This window comes from Coloeus monedula (genome assembly GCF_965178545.1).
Source record: "Coloeus monedula genome assembly, chromosome: 10".
NCBI lineage: Eukaryota > Metazoa > Chordata > Aves > Passeriformes > Corvidae > Coloeus > Coloeus monedula.
The window spans coordinates 19,528,141-19,551,307 of NC_138790.1; the positions used below are offsets into that span (position 1 = coordinate 19,528,141).

The window sequence follows — 23,167 nt, forward strand, 5'->3', positions numbered from 1 at the left end:
GGTAAACACTGTCCCTCAGTTCTTACCCAGGTACTGAATGACTCACACCATGGGTCGCTGTGCTCCCTCACCTTGGGCCTACTATTAAAATATAAAACCTCTTCACTTAAAAGGAAACAAAGATTAAATTCAGGATAAGGGAATAGAATCATAGAATAGTTCAGTTTGGAAAAGGCCTCTGGAGATCACATGGTGCAAACCCCTTAGCTCCACCAAAGAAGGTGTTTGTATTTATGTCGTACAAAGAATCTGTAAATCTGCAGGAGAGAATCTTATAGAGTCATGTATGATAATATCCCTTATAGGACAGAGAAATTAACTTAACTTATAACAAGTGAAAAAAAGCATTGACAACTTTTGTATATTTGATATCTGGTGACTGATCTAGTCAAAGGCTTTATGCGGGAAATGCATTCAGGTTCCTGGGATAAGAATTAACAATATTCCTAAATAGGAATGATTTCCTGCTGCTCACATGATGCAAGTCCCACTGTCAGCAGGAATGAACAGTTGCAATAAAAGAACAAGTATTTTGCTTTGTCTTCCTTCCTACAGTAGGAAAAAAGGAAGCTTCATTCAGCAACACCACAGCACAGTTAAAGGAACTGAGAAGCTGTGTCATCCCACTCTTCCCCACACAGACAGCAGCAGCCAAGTGCAAACGACATTTAATTAAAACTCTCAAGTTAGTTTAAGTTTGGAGTGCTTCCACTGAAATACGTTCTCTGACATAAAAAGAAAATTATAATCAGCCAGCATTGTGGGATCCACTGACAAGAGATCAACGGGCTTTCTGATGCTGCCTGCAGATTTCATTAGTGCTCTATTAAAAAATACTGTTTAAAAATTTTTTATGACAGTCAAAAAAAAAAAAAAAGCAATGGACAAGGTGGTTTTTAAAGATCCATAGGTCTATCATTTACTGAGACAATTTTGCTATAGCTAAGAATGTACCCTGCCACATTTTTCATTAAATGCTATGAAACCACTAAGCATAATGCAAAGACCCAATGCCAGGTACAGTCAGGTAAAGGTCAGCTATTTCTTCAAGTGCAAATAAATTAAACCAGATTCTAAACAGAGATTAGGATCAGAGTACAGCACTCGAGTTAACTGCAAGAAGTTTTTGTTCCTACAAGCCATAGCTATTACACCATCATGTAGTCATCAAATTGTTAACACTCTCACAGGAAACGTTGTGGAAAGCTGTCTGGGCCACCTCTCCATCTGCCTATTCTGTGGATCCACACCAAGTACAACACTTCGAGAAAGATGAAACTCTTTTCATGCATCCAGGCACCTTCATGGCAAAGCAGATTTAGTAACTCCTTTGAGGAAAGCTCTTGAGGAGGTCAGAGGAGCAGCTGTGTCTTATAAGTAGCACTTCCAATGACTTAATTTCAGCCCTATGCTGTGGTGCCCCTTACTTCCACTGAACACAATGCCTGATCACAGTGTTAGCAGGCAGGTAAGAGTTACATAAAGTGGGTTTAGAGCAAAGGAAGTAAAAAGAAACAGATTATTTGTGCTCATCTTGCTTGCACTAGTACCTGAAGTTTTCCCAACTCACCTCTTCCATGAAGGGGATGTAGAAGACAAGGCTGCAGCCATTCCCAGAATCCACACTGGGCTGTGGTAATGGTGACAGGGTGGCTGGGGACAGCACACAGTTGTCTTTCAGTGTCACTCATGGACACAGGGGCTGCACACACCCATGCCCAACTCTGACTTCAACCCATCCATCAACAATTCAGCCCCAGTCTGGTTTCTGTAAGAATGTCAAAGTCCACCTACATTTTCCAAGAGGAGGATGTAGAATCACAAGTACTCCAAACTGGTCTAAAAGACACTGCAACAAAGGCACCAGTACATTTTCCTGACAAAGATATATCTGACACCTGAGAGCTACCAGCTCCAAGAAAGGCATATTGAAAAATTACCAAGACAGAATTAGGAGGAAGGATGCACCTGGCCTTCCAGGTGTAGCAGATTCACAGGAGACATCGCATCACACCCAGCCTTTCAGAAAGAGGATCCTGAATTTATGACATATGTAAGGCTGAGGAGCCACACAATCTGGTGTGCCAAGACATCTGATTAGTTTCAGAATGTGCAAAGATATAGATAGGAGAAAAAAGGGGGGAGGAGATGGGGAAACCAACCCAAAAACAAGCAAAAAAACCTCTCTACATTTTAATTTATGGTTTTTTTCCTCCAAAATTAACTTTAATCTTTGGCAATAAGTTGTCCTTTAGGGAAATCTGGGGTGGAGGGATGTTTCTAGAGTAGATTTTAAAACTTTGGGTTTTGGCATTCTCAGTGGGGTTTTTTTCAGCTGCTGGATACCATCATGAACAGCTGCTCCCAGCCACAGTGCACTTACTGCTGCCAGACTGCATGCTGAGAGCTGGAAATCTACTGTAAGAGGAGGATTGTAGAGACTGAACCTCCACAGACTACTTTTAAGGCTGATTTAGAATTCTAGAGGTTAATAATTCAATTCCAGTTTTTATTGGAATTTTTACTTTTGTGTTTGATTATGTGGTAGACCTTTAGTCTCAAGAGGAGAGGTTGCCCTGTGCAGCTTGTCTCTATTTGGTATTTACATGTGCAATGGGTAAAATAACATGGCAGCATGAATCCTGCAAAATTTTGCAAATAATGGGACTTTTCAGTTGAAGTTTTCATACCTGTTTACATCCTTGTGTACATTTAGGAAAGCATGATGGATAATATGATTTATTGCAAATGTGTGCATGTTGTTGAAATACAGTCATCCAATAGTAAGAAGCTTTGAAACTCTGATATTCGTGTTTCTGCAGATGCTGAATTATCTTCCTAACTGGTCTTTTAAAAAGATTTCACTCTACTAAAATTAAGTGTCTCACTTCACTGAGTCTTTTCAATAATTTAAGCAGTATAAGAAGTTCATCATACAAGGTAGTTCACAAATGTTTAAAAGCTTAATTCTCTAGATTATGACTTCTGACAGGCTATATATATAAATTCAGCTAATGTATCCCTACAGAGAAATGTTATGCCTCAGAATAGAAAGTCTTTTGCAGGCAGCAGCTGGAGACAATATTTTCTTGCCACGTGCAGTGCATGGAGATGCAGAGCTATAGGATTTCTGCAGGCCATATTTGTGCAGCATAGTTCTGGAGTTTAGGACAATCAGTTTTCACTATTTACTACCAATTTGAACTTTCTCAAAGTGGAGATTCAGATTCATTTGTAGTCCAGAAACTGCCAAAGACTGGACATGGGATGTTTTTGAGTTTTTAGCAAATCATAGCAAAGCTTCTATTGAAAATGAGCTGATAGGAGAACTTGCAAAGGCATCTTTAACCATTGTAGTTCTTGGATGGTTGTGAACAAACACCATCCCTCCTCCCTTGTGACAAGGTCCTGATGGAGCATGACTCCATATACTAGCATATGTCTGACAAGACTGTCAAACATAGGAGATCTACTTCCCTGAAAATACAAAAATACAATTAAAAATAACAGAACAAAGACTAAGAAAGACGACACATGGTCTAGGAGACAGAATAGAAATTGCACAAGCATATGTCAATTACCTGTCCACTTTAATAGAATTATTAGTTATTAAAAATACATTCTTACAAAATGATCATAGCAGGGAAACAGAGGCAGATGCAACTACACACAGAACAAGTCCAAAGCCAGCCAGCTCTATTTCACCTTCCCTCAAAGTAAGTATATTGGGCAAGTGTGAGGTGCTGTGCTGGTATTTCCATATCCCAGCTGCTGTGAGACTGCTCTAACTTGAGTGGAATTCTTCTGAAATCCACAGGTTTTAATCGTTAGCCATAAATATAAATATAAATAAGTGAAAGTGTGCTGCCATGATGAATTCTTGATAACACAGCTACATCTGCTGACCTTCACTTGTAGATTCTTGATTGTGCCCAGTGTCTTTCAAGCTGTTTATGCTACAAGTTCTGTGGTAGACTCTTTTGAAAGTTTAGACTGTCAAAGTCCGAGGGAGAACTGGTTTTATTCCGTCTGAGCCTTTAATCACAAGCATTGAGAGCAGCCCTGCAGAGAAGGACTTGGGAGTGCTGGAAATTCTTTGCTTGGAAGGTGAAACAGTGGCACAGGTTTCCTGGAGAAACTGTGGATGCCCCATCCTTGCAAGTGTTGAAGGCCAGATTGGATGGGGCCCTGGGTAACCTGACTTAGTGGGTGGCATCCTGGCTCATGGCAGAAGGGTTGGAACTAGATAGCCCTTAAGGTGCCCTCCAACCCCAACCATTCTATGAAACATGCTAAAAAAAGAGTAAAATGGTGCTGCAGATATGTGAGTGTATAAGCAGAGAAACTTTCAGTGTGTCGTGTGTGCTTGTTATCTCACTTCATTCTGTCAAACACCTTTGACATGACATACTTCATGAGGGCTGATGATCTCATCAGTCTTCCCCTTCTCTTTACTTCTGACATTTTTTATTATCTCTGTTCTCTCTTCCTCTGTCTGATGTCAGCAGTTTTCACAACAGCTGTCTCTATTCTCCTGAAACCAGGAGACAAGTACTTCTCTACAAGTATGCTTAATCCCTGATGGTATTTGGAACAGGGAGATGTGGTGAAACTGATCATAGGATTGTGAACTTCAATAACAACTCCTTTTTTTTTAAACCTGTATGAAGAGCAACTGATAAGGAGTATTTACCACCCAGGAGCTCTGGCTTACTGCAGCTGTGCACACTGACTGGGGCTATCTCCAGTCTCTCCGAGTCCTCAATATTCCAGATGTTTCGTTATCATATTCCCCCACCATCCACAATACAATTATGAGCTTCATTTGCTGCTGGGAACCAAGCAAAGCCTAAAGTTGGAGTTTTCAGTCACACATGGGCTTGTGTTGGCTGAATACAAACTTTAGGCTTCTTTCCAATGTTTATTTCTAATGGATTCTGAATGCTTCCCCTAATTCAGGAACTCAACCAATTAAAACAAGAGAAGGAGGACTTATTTTGCTAAATGTAATTCCTGCTTAGGGGATTTACTGAGCACATCTTATAGCTGGAGGAGGCAATGGGATTGGGAGTGTTTAACGTCTTACAGTATCAAGCCACAACCGCTGTCTAAATGCCCCCAGGTTAATGTTCTGAGGGCAGATGTCAGGGCTGGCCTGTGTCACATCCCTAACTGCAGATAGGCCGTTATATTTAGGGTTTAAATGTATGAGATTTAGTCCTTAAACACGTCAAAGTAGGCTGTTATATCTTAGACAAGCTTTTCTCTTTATACGAGAGTCACATGTAACTACAACTACAGTCCAGGGTATAGTTTCTGGTTTTGTAATTGCATTACTCCGACTTAGGAAATACTTACAGAACACACCATACTAATGTTCTCAGGGGCTTGTAATACAGCAGTATCAGCTGTAGATAGGCAGCAGTACAAAACCTCACAATAGGAGAATCTGTAGTTTCTAAACTGGCTTCTAGCTCTTTCAATAATTGCTAGTTGATAACTGAACTGCTAGAGAACAACAGCTACTGTTCTGGATTTCTCTGAGCAAGAATGGTACTATTTTTCTATAGCTTATTTTACAGCACAATTTCCCAGCATTCTAGATGAGACAAAGCATCTCTATGATGCTCGTGGCTCTTCACTCTCATTTCAATAATTTTACATATGAAAGGAGTAGAAGACTACAGACACGATTCCTGCAAGAAGTACAGTCTAATCTTTGATTTCACATTAACAGCCAAAATTAGTTTAAAAAATAAAGGACTATGGAAAATATTTTCTCTTTAAATTGGTGAGGGACAGCTGTGCTTATTCATTACTCTTTGTGCCACGTTCCCTGATTTCTTTCAATTTGTCTTTCACACTGGAATCCTCTCAGCCAGTAGGTTGCTATATAGGCCTCTGGCCTTCACAATTCTGAACAACTTTTAAGAAGTTAAAACTCCTTTATAGATGTGTTTCCTCACATCCATCCCCCACCAGGACCCCAGGGAGAAAAACATCAAGCTCTCAGAAGTTTTCCTGTTCTCTGGTAGAGATGACAGCTGCATTGCAAAGATTCCCTGTCGAACTCTGAACATTGCCATAAAATTCAGAAATTCCTTTACATCCCTCTAGTCCTGCTGGTTTTATTCCACTTGCTGCCAACATCAGGTAGTTTTTACAAAATGAACATCTGAGAAAGGAGATACAATTTTCTCCTTTGGAATTCATCCATAAAAGCAGCAAGCCAGACAAAGGAAGAAAGATGCATGTAATGCAGTAAACACTGAAGTAGCATTGTTTAAAAAAAAAGCCAACAAACCAAGAAAGTCCTTTTGGTTGAATATATATAAGCTGGTTTTAAATGTCCGTATTTCTTTTCACTGAGAAGGATTGTTCAGCATGACTGAGAGTTGCATGCAATTTTAATACACGTTCAATGCACATAGATTTTTCAGGAAAATTCAGCACTTATTAGGTTTATAGCATCCCCAGCTTTTGGTGACAGTCTTCTATGGAAAATATTTTGAGATATCAGTTCCAAGTGTTCAGGTACTGATTTCTTTCTGAGCTACATATTTTTCTGTCACCTCTGTAACAGGAAGACTTGGGCTTAGTATGACACCCCATTTGATTCAAAGCTTTACTTTCATAATTTTGCATTGCATTGATAGTCACTTCAGTTGCAGGTCAAAGAAACAATTTTTTATTGTGATTTTTCCAGTCAGCCAATGAGCCAAAGACTCACATGCCAGAACAGGCAGATGCAGTCTGGATAGGAACATTTACAAGGGTATTGTCATAGCATTTACACTGGTGCTGGTGCCAAATGAGCAGAAGTTCCGGCAGTTCTCCCTCTAAATCTGTGTTTCAACACTGCTTTATTCAGATCATCTTGCAAGGTGATCATTATTCCAGACCATTGTCATATATTTTTCTAAATAATGATATTAAATCAATATATAAACACAGTAGGAGAAATGTCAACACTGTACAATAGCTACTTCAACAGGATATGTGTCCCTAAGAGGCCACAGCTGAGATTTATTGGTCTGCAGTGTAACTCCAACTCAGCAGTTTCAATAGGGAATGTTTTCCATCCCACTACACAAAGAGTACCTATTGTTTCTAGGTATGATATTCTCTATAAAAAACAGAATAGAGGGCCATACAGATCAGGGAAAACCTCCTGATAGTCACAAAGTGAAACAGAAATACCTAATTTTAGTTCTGAAACAGAATTTCTGACTCACTGAACATGTAATTCTCAGAGGATAAATTTCAAGTGTTGATAGATTTATTGCAAAGTAAAATTAAGGATAAAAAACTGTCCTTCATTGCTATTTTATTGATTATTTCCTAGGAGGGTTTATAGAAATCATACTTGAAGCAGACAGCAAGTGATTACCTGGAGTTCAACTACTACATTGAATAGAACACTACTGTGATAGCAGGTGCTCTGCTGCCTTTTGGGCTGCACTATAATGAGTAGAAAAGTAGCAGCAAAAAAAGAGAGGACGTCCAGCAGAGAATCCTAAGGACACTGAAGGGAGTTGCAAACTGGAAATTCATTAAGTACTCTCAGCACAACATCACACCTGCCCTGAAGCATGAGCCCAGGAGAGGAAAGGCAGCAGTTTCCCAAAATAAAACTTTCCCCTCCAGGTTAGTTGAGATCCTTTCTCCAGGCTGCTGAAATCCCTGCCTGTGGGAGTATTCGGCACCGTCTACTCCCAGTGGAGAAGCGAAGTGCTGACACGTTGATGTGAACAGCAGAATGGTTTTTGGGGATGTATCTCATGAGAAAATTGGAGGGAGCAAATCAATGTCTCAATGTGAGCTTGGTTTTCTCCAAGCTGAATGGTCAGAGAGTCAGCAAAGATGCTCTTCTGACTTAAGAGCAGCACTAGAGCACTTCACAAGCAGAATAATACAACTTCCACAAAATTATTTATATATATATATATATATATATATATATATATATGTCTTAGACAATATTCCCTACAAGATACAAGTGATGTAAAAAACAAGGAAAGATTTTTTTGTATCTGTTATATATGAGGTCAGCTAAGGTGAGCACAAGGCATATCATAACCTCAAAAGCTAGAAATTACTAATTACTATATCACATAGCCCAGAAATTTAAAGACTTAATGGTAAAAAAAAACCTTGGAAAGAAAGTCCTCCTTCTCTTGGTTCCCACAGTATTTGTAACAATTTAAAATGCCATCTATAATTTGCTGATCTGCTGGTATCTGTAATACTCCACATTAGAGTTAAATGGCTAACTTGATATAGTCATAAACAAGTCATGCTTGGTAATAGGAGTTCTAAATCAGGCAGCTACAAGACAAACAAAAGACCATCTTTTGTTCTTGATCCTTGTCTTGTGCACAGAAAACCAATCATGCACAGAGCCTTTGGTTCATAAATAAACCAGGAAAATTCAGACTGAAATTTCAAATTTAGTCACAAAATGCAAGCACTTGATGCATTCATTCTGTGTGTCTCTTGTCTACATTTACTGTCAGAAAGCTCACATTTGCACAGAAGACAATGCCTTGTTTTAATTAACAATTCATTTCCAACTATCTTTGTGTATGGAACGTGCATATTTTTACATTTGCAAGCAGATCTTTAAGAGAGTTTCTAAAAGCTCACAGCCTCTGGTAATGTCAAGATATTTACAGAGTGCAAAAAAATATATTCAAAAGCCTGTATATGGAAATAATAACATACAGTTAAACTATATTGCCACAGACAATAGGGAACTAAAAGGTCAGCATTTGACATAAACACCAACACCAAAAAAAACCCTTTGGAGAAAATAGAAACAGCCTCAGCAGGTATATGAGGAGTTATTCCTCTGCTTTTCAGTGAACAGGAGCGTTAAAAAGAGTGGGGTTTTTTTCAACACTTCCAAGATAACACAGTAACATTTGAAAGGAGATGGTCTTTCATGTACTAAGATATAAGAATTAGTTCTCAGTCTATCATAGCCAAACTCTCTTCAACCATTGGTACTGTTACTGACCAAAGAAACTTATTCTATTAACGAAATGAGGCAAAATGTCTGTAAAAACTCAAGTGTAGCTGATGAGTGGACAGTGCAATTCAGAAAGGAGTGTATGAAAATTGCTCCAAGCTATCCTTTCCACTTCACTGACCAGGAATCAGTTGCTTGAATTATTTTTGGCTGCCAACGACTCCACAGGCACTTCATGTTAAGGTGTGAACAGGAGGGGAAAAAAAATCCTGATCTTGCTGTGGACACTCTTAGTTCAGCTTTTAGATCAACCACAGCTTGCCAGGGTTTCAAACAAGGCCACCTTGTGACCCAGGTAACACCCCGCCTCCCTTCCTGGGAAGCACCAGTATTTTCCAATCCTACTGGGAGATTGACTTAGTTACAGGTAATTCTTCCTCGCCCTGACCAGGCAGTGCCTACACCATGCCAGTACCACAGGTTGCCTCACTCTTGGAAATCCTCATTCCCTCATCTCTGTGGATGCTCTCTGGCACTGATCCCTTGGGACAAAGACACAGATCCCTCACTTTGCTTTCTGACTCATGAACGCCTCCCCATAGGAAGGAGTGATTCGATTCACTCTCCTTATGAATATGCAGATCTAATTAGCTAATAAGCATGTTTCTTGGAGCCTGAGATTCTGGCAGTTGCTCTGATGTGTTATCCTACCTCAGTAACTCCCCTGTAGCAAACTTGGAGTGGAAGCACATGTCACTGGGCCTCTCACTGCTATCGCCATCTGCAGCAGCTTCTTTTATTCCTCAATTATGCTCGTGCTATCTGGGCTGAAAAAAACCTTCCAGTCCTTGCCAGTCTAAGCATATGCCTGTGTATTTATTCAAGTAATTTTTAACGATCTGAGTTGACAATGCCATCTTTCATATCATTTCACTGGGGTTTCATTAATATGAAGTGTCTCACACTTAATGGGAAAGAGTGAAGTTGGGATAAAACTTCCTTATCTTGTAAGATTTTCAGAGCGAAATGAGGCAGCAGAGTGTTTCAGTGAATACAAGATTCAGAGTGCTGACTGATAGACTGATTTCAGTCAATCATGGCAGTGTCACTAGAGCAGCTATCTAAGGCCACTCTCGGTTCCTAAATACAAAAAGAGACAGGATAGTGAATTACTGCAGAAATACAGCAGCAAAACTTTCCCTGTGCTGGCTCAGTTCCTCTCCTCAGGGAGTAGAAAACAAAGATATATACATATATCAATATATTTGATACATATACATATGTTTGAGACTCCACGACTTCTCCTCTACACCCAGGATAACACCCACTGCACCCAGCCTGGGGTGCCAGAAATACCTGAGCCCTCTCCAGGTGTTTGTCAGCCACATCCTGGGCTAATCCTTGGTACAAGTGGCAGACATGAGTGAGCTGCAGCACTCCTTTCCCTCAGCTATGAGCCTGATCATTCTCTGATAAAAAGCACATTTACTGAGGCTGCCTGCAAGCCATTCGGAAAATGGCATGCTCTTTCACTTGATCAAGATCGATTTTGATGTTCAAGAATAGTCTGTGGTAAATGAATGTGTTCTTGTGGAAGGAGACACCAGCAGAGTATAGCACTGCACTGCAGGATTGAGACATTTATTTTTTTATGGAACCTCTGAGGAGAAATCTTTCTGACAATGGCTGTCATGCTATTGTCAGGTCACTTAACCTCCACAGCGTTAGGTCACTGTGCCCTGGAGGGGGGGGAGATATAGTTTGGCTTTAACCACACAGGACACACTGGTGCTAGATTTGACATCCCAGCTGAAGAGGCACAATCCATTAACTGGAGCAACTGTACATCCAAGGGGTTTTGTATCTACCAGAAGCCAGTTTTGAAATGCAAGTAGCATCCTTTACATCCCTAGACAGTAATTGCAATGGAAGCTTCTTGGAAAATATAACTGATGATTTAGCAAATTTTTTTTTGCCTACGAAATCTTAATTAAGATGTTTTGAGAATTAAGAATTTCTCCGTAAGAGCCATTTGCTGTTACCAGCTGCTTTTAGTACTTGGTCACAGATACCATGCTGTAGATACCCACAGAGTTTTTATTAAACAGAATTGCTACAACTAGCAGCCAAACTAAGCTGCTGTAAAAAGTGTGGACTCACCACCTTTTTAATTACACTGCAGACATCCTCAAACTGGTAGTTAACAACTGAATTTTGTGATTCTGTTGAATTACAGAAACAAAACGAGAGAACTTGATTCCCTAATGAGGAACCTGCCAACCTAAACACAAGTGGACTGCAAAACACTGTGTGCACTTTATAAACATTATACACTCTTAAAGCATACATTTTAAAAGTGTGTATAAAGTGAGTGAATAAGTACATAATTTTCTTTTTTTTCTTCAATAGATGCTTTTCACTTCATAAGTATGCAAAAATAAATAAAATAGGTTAAAAAAATTCTATAGGAAAGGGTGAATGCCTATTCAAGAAGAACAGTACAGAGAATATCTGATATCAGTGATGTGCTGGCTATCAGAAATAGAGTTGTTGCTTTCCGCTCCTTGTCGAACAGGTCAAGTGCTAATCACTGTCATTGATATAAAAATGAAATTAAATCTACCAAAGCAAAAAAGAGTATAGAACACTTGCAAATATTCACAAAAGAGCCAATTTATATAAATGTAACTGATAAAAAATTACTTTAAACAGTAAAGATAGAAGACCAGGCCAGATGGGACTCTGAGCAATCTGCTCTAGTGGAAGGTGTCCCGGCCCGTGGCAGGGGGTTGGAACTGGATGGTCTTTAAGATCCCTTCCAACCCAAATCATCCTATGATTCTTTGCTAAGGATGAGTTTTTAGTTGTCCAAGGCAGCTGAACTTCTGATTAGGTCTAGAAGTAATTATCTACTAATGCAGCTACTTTTTGTTTTTTCATTTTCATGTTTGTAATTACAATGTATTTGCAATATTAGAGTAGAAAGGTCCATTCTCCACACTAACAGTACACATCAGAGAATTAGGAACATCTTTTAAGAGCACACTCATAGTACCTCAATTTTAAGAATTTCTCCCTGAAGGCTTCCAAACTGTGTAAATGAAGGGGCAGTAGCATAATCCTCTCTAAATGGGTTTATATGATGCTGCTAATGCTGCTTTTATATGATGCTGTTAATGCTGCTTTTGGAGCATTAACATACTTTAGTACTTCAGATGAGATCATTCTGAAGCTGAAAGTGCATGCAGAGGCCATGTCTAGGTCAGGGACATTAAGTTATTTTGCAGCCACACTGTTATTCCAGCTCTATTGCCATTGTCTGATAAGTGACAATCTACTCTTTTTAGGGATTAAAAATAAGGGGGTAAACATACTCTACTATACAGGTTAAAAATAGGGTTTTATTCTGGAGGTAAGTACACTCAGATTCTGAACACTTTGTTTTGAAGACCACACAGCACAAGAGACTCAGAATGAATTTTGGGTCAAGGATACAGCATAAAGACCATTTATGACCAAAGTGCTAGAAGAGTTCTACTTTGACACCATTCAGTCTAGAAAGGACTCAAACCTTAAGGTTTTAGCAAAAAAACTACATAATAAATTCAAGGGTATCAAGTGTTTTTATTACGATGGGAATCAAATGTTTGTATTACAGGAAGGGCTAAATTTACCCTGGCAGAATTTAGAACAGTGGTTGGAGAGAACTCTTATAGGTCAAGTAAATAAGTCCTAAAAGTATATTTCAATCATAAACTATCCTGATCTGTTGTTTTCAAACCTGCCACATAGTATGATACGTTTTCACTATGTAATAAGTACATGTCTGATTACAGATGATGAGAAGGTAACATCAATCTGCTTCAAAACAAACCCAGTCACAAACCTCCAGCTGCCCTTTGTTACTTTTTTGTTCCATTAATTCTCTGCCTCACCATCTTTCTATCCTTTTACATGGTAGAATCACATACATTGTTATGGTGGAATTAAAAATATTTCAGCATTTCGTGGTTATAAAAACTTTCGTTGTTTTTAATAGCCTTTGAGCAAGGTGTTTAACAAGCAAGCCAAAGAAAAACAAAAATCCTAAACAGAATTAAATCTTGTGTGATTATACACAAACCATGAAGGAATCTGTATGAAAACATTAAACTGAGGACATGAATTTTGATCACATAATGTTTACCCCATATTTATAGAACTCAAATCCTGAGATTTTCATCCTAATCTTCAATAAGAGTTAATAGTGGTCACAATGCATTACAAACTGTCTTCAGTGCCCAAGCTGTCATCCTTCATAAACAAAACCAGAACAATCAAAATAAGGAATTTAAGGACTAATACAAATTTTAAATAGTTCTGAGATTAGGTACCTAGTAAGAGACATACACCAATTCATTTATTTAAATACATATCTCATTTTTCAAAACAGTATGCAGAATTTTATCTGATTCTGAAATAACAGGTCATCTGAACAGTCACCCTTATTCAACATAATTCCACCTTTGCTAAACAATACCTTCCTTAAGGACTTTCAAAATAAGAGTAAAACCTTGACTATGAAAATAAGCAATTTGGACTCTTAATCTGGTAATGCAAAACAAGAGGAAGCAACAGGCAACTCTTATGTCCTTCCAATAGTTTTAAGAAACATTTCTGTTGTATTCTTTAGAGGAGTGCCAGTTCTTTTCTGTGCAGAAAACCACAGTTTCAGGACTTTAAAATGATCTTAAAACTCTCACAAAATTGTATCTGTAGGATATGATCAGAATATTAGGCTTTCAAAGCCATTTTCTAACTCTGTCAGAGAATTCTTTATTTTTTAAATTGCATTTATTCCTTTGCCTGTCTTTTTCTCATTCTAAATGTCTGATGAGTGTCTGCCCAATCTAGAAAAAGGCTCCACTAACAAAAATATGGGGCTAATGGGACCTAATTCCTTTTCTGGTTACACAGGTGTACAGCTGTGAAGTGCAGGATTTAATAACGATATCTGGAACAAGAACAACAAAGTCTGCAAACACTGGAAAAAATACACATTTCTTCTCTGTTCCAGGCAGGTAGAGCACAGATTGTACAATTTTGACATCAGAACCTGTGTAATTTTCTTTTAAAAAAGAACTTGCATCATATTCCAGACACAGTTATACTTCCAGTTGTCTTTTACACATAAAGCATCATCATACACTTTTCTGAGTCTCATTGATCGCAAGTGAAGATGTAATAAAAGAGACAACCAGCCCATAGACTCACCTCATCCCAGAGATCACCCATTTTTTTCTCTGGAATTGAAGGCAGACTGCTTCAAAGTACTTGAATATCACCTTCTGCATGAGGCCAAAATACTTCTATGTTGGCACATCCACGTGCATTTTATTATTGAGAAACTTTAGTGATATCAAGATACAACAGTTAAGGCACAACAGCTTCTGGAAACAGCTGCATTTGTCTGGGGTTTTTTTCTTTTTTTTCTTTAAATGAACAGGAAGTTTTAAGCTATGCCATGACTCACTCCGTATTTTGCTCTGGTCAACACTGCCTTTGCTATACTAATATCAATAAATTAATGTTTTGACTCTTAGGACAGCACAACTGGGAGTACAGAAACCTCTCTCACAGTGATGGAGTTAAAGATAATACGAAAGCAGATCCAAGCAAAACTGTCAAAAGCAAAATTCCCAACGTCTATAAATATTTGTGACAAGCATGCAAAAAAATGCTTGCCTTGAGCTTTGTAGCTCAAGCCATTATCTGAGGTTAAATAAGAACAGCTGTTAATTTCACTGAGGGTTACCCTACTGCTACACCTATAAAAGAGTTTCTATAAGACAGGCTCAGAAGCAGCTGCCTTGTAACAGCTTGCCTGTTCCAGTTAACTCAGAACAATGTTTTATATTCTGCATTTCCTACTAAGACTATCCCGTATTCCTGCTCACTGATAAGCCACTGATTTTTCCACATAAAATACCACCTCCTCTCAGTTTATTTCACTGCTTTTCCTAAACAGAGTGCAGTTAGTCTGAGTTCTCTTAATGTTTCATGAAACAAAACCTTAACAATTGTGTAGCAGGAGGTGAGGAACCCCTACCTCTTCAAAGAACAGTAACATCATGAGATGGGAGGAAATGAGGGAGCAAAATCCATCATTTACACATCATGTGTGCAGTAAACGCACACTTAAACAACAGACAGCACATTAGTCATCAATTGTTTATTTTGAAAGTGATCTGATCTCCTGGAATTTCACTTGAACTTGTACCAGGGGAATCTCTTATTCTAATTCAGCACATGCATTATCATGGCAATATAGCAACCAATAGCAAGTAATTCTGTTGCTATACATATGTTACGATTGGGGCTCATGACACTGAAGTCAACATGAAAGGAACTGAAATTAAGGGGGAGAAAATACTTCAGCATTAATTCTCTGCTGAAGACTACCAAACAAATCTAAAATTACCAGTTGCTAAATCCAGTGATTTCACCAAGTTCCTTGACACAGACTAAGCAGAGATGAAGGAAATCCTGCAGCTATTCCCTAAGATTTTTCAAGTCATCTACCATTGTGCAGTCAAAGGACTCATCCCTTTGGTAATGCAATTCCAAATCATTAAGAAGTCAATCAAATAAGTGCTAAAAAATAGTTTCTGTATATTCACAATGGACTTATTAAAAGATGACAATTGCAAAGAAAGAAAGGACTGCAAAACGTCTCATCCAAGCCTTCTATCACAAGGAGATACATTATATAACTTGTACATAAAAGGATCAGAACCTTAAACAACCTCTAAATAGTTAGTTCTGTCCCAGACCTTCTTCTTCTTACCAACCCTGCTCTATATTCCCAACTGGGTTTACTATTTACAGTTAAATCATCAGTATTGTTCCACCATTACAGAGTGTTGTTATCTTGCTCAAAATATACATTCCCTATGTATACTCCAAACCTTTTGACTTAAGAGGGGAAAAAGAAACTTATTTCTCATCCTCCTCCTCCTATTAGCCTGCAGGATTCATACTAGCTTATAGAGAATGAGTTAGATTTCACAGACTTGTTTATTCATTTCCAGTCATAATTTGCATTTAGATGTGTTAAGTACAGTAACTTTGCACAAGTTCTTGAGAGTAAAATGGGTCTTGCAGAGCTTCCACCAGAGATGCTTTGGAAGCTGTCCCCCTTGGCTTTGGGAATGTATCTATAGCCTTCACACTGAGACAGCTTCTCAAGGGAGCACACGTGATGCAACAGTTACTGAGAGTCAATAAACAGAAAACCTTACAGTGCCATTTCAATGCAAATGCTTCTCAAACTGGAATGCAATTTAACCACCCTAACGACATTTAAATGGATATAAGACATAACTCAGTGAGGGTAAATGTGAATATTTGTGCTGATTGCCTTTTATCAGTTTTTGTCTCTTTCTTTGCCATTTTTCTTGTACGCAGTAAAGTCTTCCCATATTAACACCGAAATCTGTTTTTCCATCAACATAAGGATGAAAAAATGAGGAAGGGAATGAAAGAGGAGTAGAACACTGTGAACTCAGCCAATGTGGACTAAGTTGCTTTACTGTAAATTACTTCTTGGGCAAACCTTCTTGTAGCTGCTTCCTTGTCTGTAGCAAACTCTGTCTGTATTTCATAATAATCTTGTAAGAATGAACTACAGAAGGTCACGAGTCAAAAGAGTTTGGGTAATCACTAACAGAGAGCTTGACAAGAGGTTCCAAAGGATGCAAACACAATATCAAAATAGTAGCTCAGGTTCTGAAAGCTGGTCTACCCTGATGATGCTGCTTCCAGTTCAGGACTGAGAGCTCATTCACGTTTCCTCACCACGGTCAAATGGGCACTGCCTAAATGAGTTGTGTTCTCATTTATCATAGATATAAACCTGACTTCATTAGGCTCGTAATAAAAAACTACCATGAGCTTTGATGAAACAGAATTTTTCTGTTTAAATATCAATCTTGTATTGGTCCATAGAACTGCCTCACTATATGTTTTCTCATTATTTTTAATTATATATAAAATGCAAGATATAACACTACCAGAAAAAGGTAGAAAAGTATAGATGAAAAGAAGTACTTATGTAGAAAACATGAGCATAAATGCTTGAGAAGGGAAAAAATTGAAATAATAAACAGATCCTATGTAAGACAAGAGCTCACAGTTGTATTGTGGACACTGGAACTCCCATGGTACCATTGCATAGCTCTGTGTGCTCATTTTGAGAGGTAAAAATCTTGGTGTTGCATAATTAAAAAAAATAAAGCCAAGTTTTCCCCTTCGTTTTTATTTTTAAGTTGCACAAAACAGGAAGATTTGTGGAGCATAAAGCCATTTTGAATAGGCTGCTTAGCTGGTACTCTAATACATCAGCTGCTGGAGGATCTGGAGAGCAGCCAAGCCTCCCAAATTCAACACGTTCAGCAGCTCTCCCTGTTCTTTCTCCCAACACAGGAGGACAACAGCCACTAAAACTGAGAGTTCTCGCTAATGCATCTCTCGTAAAGTTTGCTTTGCGAAGGCCCTCCCAACCTATTAAAGATATTTTAAGAGCAGTTCGGTACTTCAAAATGTTCTGAACTGGTGAATTCTGTTGTTATTTTGTTTTTAAACACTTCAGTTCAGTAGCCCAGTGGGAAAGGTCAGGATAGCTGGCCATATTTTTTGGCATTGCATTCATAAATACAGCGAGGTGTTACTCTGTTTCTCCTCAGCTAGAAAGGAAGATGCCCATGAAACCAGAAATCCTGTCATACCTGTACCAGCACTGCCTGAAGATCCATCTTTTATCTATCAAATTCCTTTATAGGGAAAGCTGTCTTAAAACTTCTATTTTACAGAAGTTTAAATTTAAACATGCCCATGTTGAGGTGATTTCCCATAGCTCAGTGAACAGCAGTGCATTGTAGTGTGCCAAATAAAGCTGAAACAGCTCAGTAGGCTCTTTGGAAAATAAATGGAACAGCACAGGTCTGTGTAAAGAAGGAATACTTTCTCTGTGTATACATATTAAAATAAAAAAGAAAAATCTGATCTCTCCATTTCTTTCTGCTTACTTTCCCACAAGAACAAGTGCTATAAATATTCCTGAAAAGTGAATTAGGGAATCAAGTACCTTAAATATTTGTCAAAAGCAAACTTCTAATTATGAAATAGTTTTAGATAAAATCCTTTTATTGCATAGATGACAACAAAGAATTTCTGCAATTAATCATCATTTAAATACTGTTGTCAAAATGTTAAACATTTACAAAGCACTGGCTGTTGGCTTTTCATATGCAAGAACAAATTTTCAAATCACTGTAATGAAGAAAATAATTACAGAATTGTGTAGTATTGCACTAAATAGTAATGTTTCAAGTGTGACCATGTGTTCATTCTGATCTGCCCATCAGGACCTGAAGGTGATCAGTTGGTCCCAAGTACTTAAAGATTTGTCATACATGAGCATGGTTACAAAGGTATATGCATCACTTATTAAAAAAAAAAAATCAACTTTATGCTGCCCTAGAAATTTACATTAATATGCTCTTACAGTAATTTAATTAAATAGTCATTACTAAGTACCACATCTAAATAGTGTGACTTGTACAAAATTTAATTTGAAACTATTCAGAAACAGCAGCAGAAAAAAATATTTCCCTACAAAATCCTGCTAAATCAGCATACTGCTATGGAAATGTCTATTACTATCCATTATCTGATCCCAAAGGATAAGCCTAGAGAAATTGTTATTAAGTTTTGAACCCAATCTATCATAAATATTTAGCATCAGGGGAATACTCTGAACTCTACTCCTTATTTTGCTTTGGAGATGTTACCTAAAGGAACTGTTGCATTTTTTTAATGTAGCAAATAATGAAATATTGACACATTTCTCATTTTTTCTCAAAGCAGTATGTTCCATTTAAACAAATAATGCATTTTTTCCTTCATCAATTAATGTTTGTCATTATGTGTACATGGGTTGTCGTGTTCTACATCACAAATGTTTCCATTTCTATACTGCAAACCAATAGGGAATGATGAAATTTATTTACTAAATTGTTAAACTGTGGTCTGCATGAGAAAGTAACTTACCTTGCAACCCTCCACTACCAACAAACTCGTCATTTTTAAGTCCTGGCAAGTGTAAAATTAGCTGTTACAGAATTACGGGGTTTGAGCAATAAACTGCTGTACCAGGTAAATTTACACAGCACTTTGGCTTGCTAAGAAGCAACACTTAGTGTTGAAGGAGGCCAAGTAAACAGCACCTTAAAAAAATAATAATTCTTCAATGGTTAGTGTAATAAATGTGCTGGAGATTTTCATTTCAGCTGCAGTTCAGAACACTACCAAGGTTATCCTGACCATAGAAAAACTGGTTTTATGTGTCTCCAGTTCTTCTGCCTGATTGCTTCATGGGCGAGTATTGGCTACATAGTGTTCACTACAGGGAAGAGAGACCAAAATTTTCAAGCTTATCTACCTTACATAGGACAACAATATTAATTTCTAGTCAACAGAATAAAAAGCTGCATTTTCCAGTGGATTGCTCCCCTGTGTACCTCTCCAGCAGAATCTGACAATTTAAGCTATCCCACTGCATTGCCTTTCTCTTTGGCACCCAGGAAATTGCTACCAACTTCTAGTTTCAAAATGTTTTATATACCATAGGCTGAGCAGCCAGAAATGTCAACCTGACTTACACACAGTCTTTTAGGAAAGTTAAAGATCTAACTTTAAAAAAAGTACCATCAAACCACTTGCTTTGCCTAGCAAATATACAAAGTCTGCTCATTAAAAATAGGACACAGGTATCATTTGGGTTGCTTTTCTCCATTGTAGCATGGCCACTTTAAACTTGTGAGAAAGATTTTATATTTGGTGTCAGCCACTCCCAGGGCTTTGCAGTTACGTGTGTGGAGGATGAACAGCAGGCACTAATATGAGTATCATGACTCTTTTCAGGCAGTAGGTGAAACCTTGAAGAAAAAGTGGCTCTGTCTTCAAAAAAGTGACCTGACCTTTGCTTTGGTGGGTTTTTACTCTGCAAGAAATAAAAAGCACTGCATGCTTTCCAATGCATCCTTCCTAGTTGATAAACGATTTTGTTCTAGAACTCAGCACAAAAGGACTACATTTTCTAAAGACCAGTAGCATGCTATTAGTGCTAGCTAATGATAGCTCATGTGTCATACTGGAAACAAGCTTCATAGACCTGGAATATGTCATATGAATCATGAACAAACACGTAATTGGCCCAGAACCTTTGATATGCTTACCAATTAAACGTAATTATCATTGAATTTAATATATTTAATTTTACAATGACTTTGCAGTTCTTTGGATATCAAAGGCATCACAAATCCAGCATGCTTATCATTTATGACACTTCTGCTCTGAGAATTTCTTGCAGCATGCAAAGAACTCTCTGTAGGGTATATGTGATGTGTTGCACAAGCAAGCTAATCTAATATTGACCTGACCAGTGATAAAATCCGTTTAGAAGCTGCAATAGTACGTAATGGTTTTACCTGCAATTGATGTAATGTTCCTGAAACAATCTGTAGTTCAGTATAAGCAATAGTGGGGGTTTACTTGACACAGAATACACTGCTAGTGAAGGTAATTCTTGTATATGATGTCTTAGTAAAGAACCCCTTCTGTTAATAGACTTATAAGGATTTAAATATATTTAAGTCCAGTGTAAAATACTTCTTTTATGGAGCCAGATCCTGCAGTCCTTGCACAGCTAAAACTTCCATGGAAATCAATGGGAGCTTTTTAAAGTATAATAATAAGGACCTGCCCAGGGTCACTGGCATAACACAGCTCTGCTGCAATGCTTTATGTGTAAGCTCCAACCTTCTCTGTCTCTTGCAAGAGGCAGAGATCAAAAGAAGACCAAAGATCAAGATACAGAAACCTATGTGAATTCAAGATGATAAAGACCCTCATTAAATAAAAAGAGTGGCATCAAACAGCATGGCACATAATGTTGGTGCACTTTTTGTTTGGCTAATGTTTATAAAATAATGTTAAAATATCTTAACTTTGTCCAGAATATTTACAATGTATCAAGTGAATTTTAAGAAAAGTAACGTTTAAGAAAAAAATCCTTACAGTAAGTTCAACACCAATTATCATTTTGGGGAGAGCTGTAGCAATGCCTGCGATGGCAGAATTTGGCTCCGTATGTTCTGTTAGCAAAAACCTAGACCGTTTATATGATGTAAATTGCTTTTTAGAATGTTACTAGAGCTATAAACTCTGTAGGTCCAGATTATACATTCAAATTTCAGGGAGAGTTTGCCTCAGTGAACAACAAGGAGCTGTGCTTTATTTGAAAACTCTGCGTGACGCTATTTTAAGAAAAACAAAATGACAAAAAGCCCACAAAGAGGTATTTTGGATATAAACTTTTGGATAAATAAAATTAAATCAAGGGGCTGATCCTTCAATCCTTGCAGGATCCTTGCAGGATCCTATCCTGCAGAAGGTTGGCATTGGGGGAAATTCCAGCAGGCCTTGGCCCAGCAGGAAAATGCCGGATTCCTGTTGACTTCATTGGGGCAACTCTAACGAGCCACCAGACCACGGCTAGACCCCAACTGCCTCCTTAACCATTGGGTTGACGGACCATTTGTTGTATCATTATTATTATTACTATTTTTTAAACAGTGTGTGTGTGTTCTGCTTCCAACCAAGCTTCGCTTCCAGACGCAGGCGCGGCCGGCGTCCCGCCGGGCTGGGTCGGGTGCGCGTGCGCGGGAGGCGGTCGGAGCCCGCTGCTGACTTGGCGCCATTGTTGGTTTCGCTGTTGTAGGGCAAAGGCGCTAGGGCAGCCGATAAGGCTGTGGCCATGGTGATGAAGGAGATTCCGAGGGAGGAGTCTGCAGAAGAAAAGCCCCTCCTCACTGTGGCATCCCAGGTGGGCGGAGCGCGGGGCTCTGAGGGGGCCGCGGGCGCTGCGCGAGTCCCCAGCCCCACTGGGTGACGCATCCCGCGCCAGTGGCATCCCAGTGCTTCACTGAGGGGGGAAGTAGCCTGGGGTAAATAATGGGGCTTTAGATGTTTTGACATGAAAATTTAAACGAAAATGCATTTTACTCCGCAGTTCAGTAACCAGAAAGTTGTTTAAAGCTAGTTTAAAATCTCGGTTCTAATTCATGCCATCAATTGTCCTGCCATAAATACTCATCTGCAATTCATATATAAAATATTCCCATTGGCGCATAGTAAAATAAGAACAACCAGTTCACATTAGTGTCATTTCCGATATCTCAGATCCCACTCCTAAGCTCTCACTGGGGCTCTGCTCCTGGTCTGGATCAGAATATGTGACTTTGCACATCTCATTGCTTTCATTTCTACACCTTCAGTTGAAGGAAGGACGTATGTCCCCACACTAAACCTTACACATATCTTGGAGTAGCCAAGGTGGTTCCATTAGTTTCTTGAAGACAGTGGCTGAACACAACTGTAAATCACAGCACTCTTGTTACAAGAGTGGATTTTATTCCCTCATGTTGCTCACGTACATGAATTTGTTCCCCAGGCAAGTGCATTTAGTTTCCTGCCGATATTTACTGCACACAAATACTTCCAGCTCATCAGGAATGGAAATTGCTGGAAGTTGTTTTATGTGAGAGCCTTAAGCAAAATCCACAGTCCTATTTTATTCCCCTCATGATTTAGGATAACAGCCGCTGTGCTTTAGAAAGTTCTAAGATGCACACACACCAGCACGTACTTCTCTAGCAGAGCGTCGCAGATGTGCTACACTAATACACATTCTAGAAATACCATCTACTAATTTGGAAACCAGGTCTGGCACTTCCTCCTCAGCCCCTGTTGAACACCAGGTTTTGTTCATGGTGAACTCCAACGTCTATGAAGAAACTGCACAGAGGAAAAACATGCTCTGTTTAAGGCATCATTTCTGATTTTCTACTAAGTGATTAACAAACAATTAGAAACCCACATAAAATGCTGCCCCCTTTAAAACTTCACTGCGCCCAAAAAAAATTGACATGCAAAACTTCCATTGGCTTCAACAGGGCCAGGAGTTCAGCCTGGGTTCATTAAATGTTTAACTCACCATTTGTAGTGGCTGTCTGTCAGTCTCCTCAGCAATAGTCTATGATAAATTTATGAGTAAAATGCTTGTGTCTGTTAGTCAGTGTAATTTCTTCCACTAAA

General features: G+C 38.6%; 1 protein-coding gene across 3 annotated transcripts in view; it reads left to right on the top strand.

Annotated features, from left to right (window-relative positions):
- PEX5L (peroxisomal biogenesis factor 5 like) overlaps positions 1-23,167 on the top strand; it is a gene marked incomplete at both ends in the record, with an annotated part of 100,834 nt that overhangs the window by 44,624 nt on the left and 33,043 nt on the right. For 2 of the 3 annotated variants that reach the window (XM_082288400.1, XM_082288401.1), the window contains one exon: positions 21,792-21,896. In XM_082288400.1, the coding sequence (XP_082144526.1) occupies positions 21,792-21,896 (105 nt within the window). Of the gene's footprint in view, positions 1-21,791; positions 21,897-23,167 lie in introns of those variants that run through there. The other variant, XM_082288402.1, reaches the window with a different exon arrangement.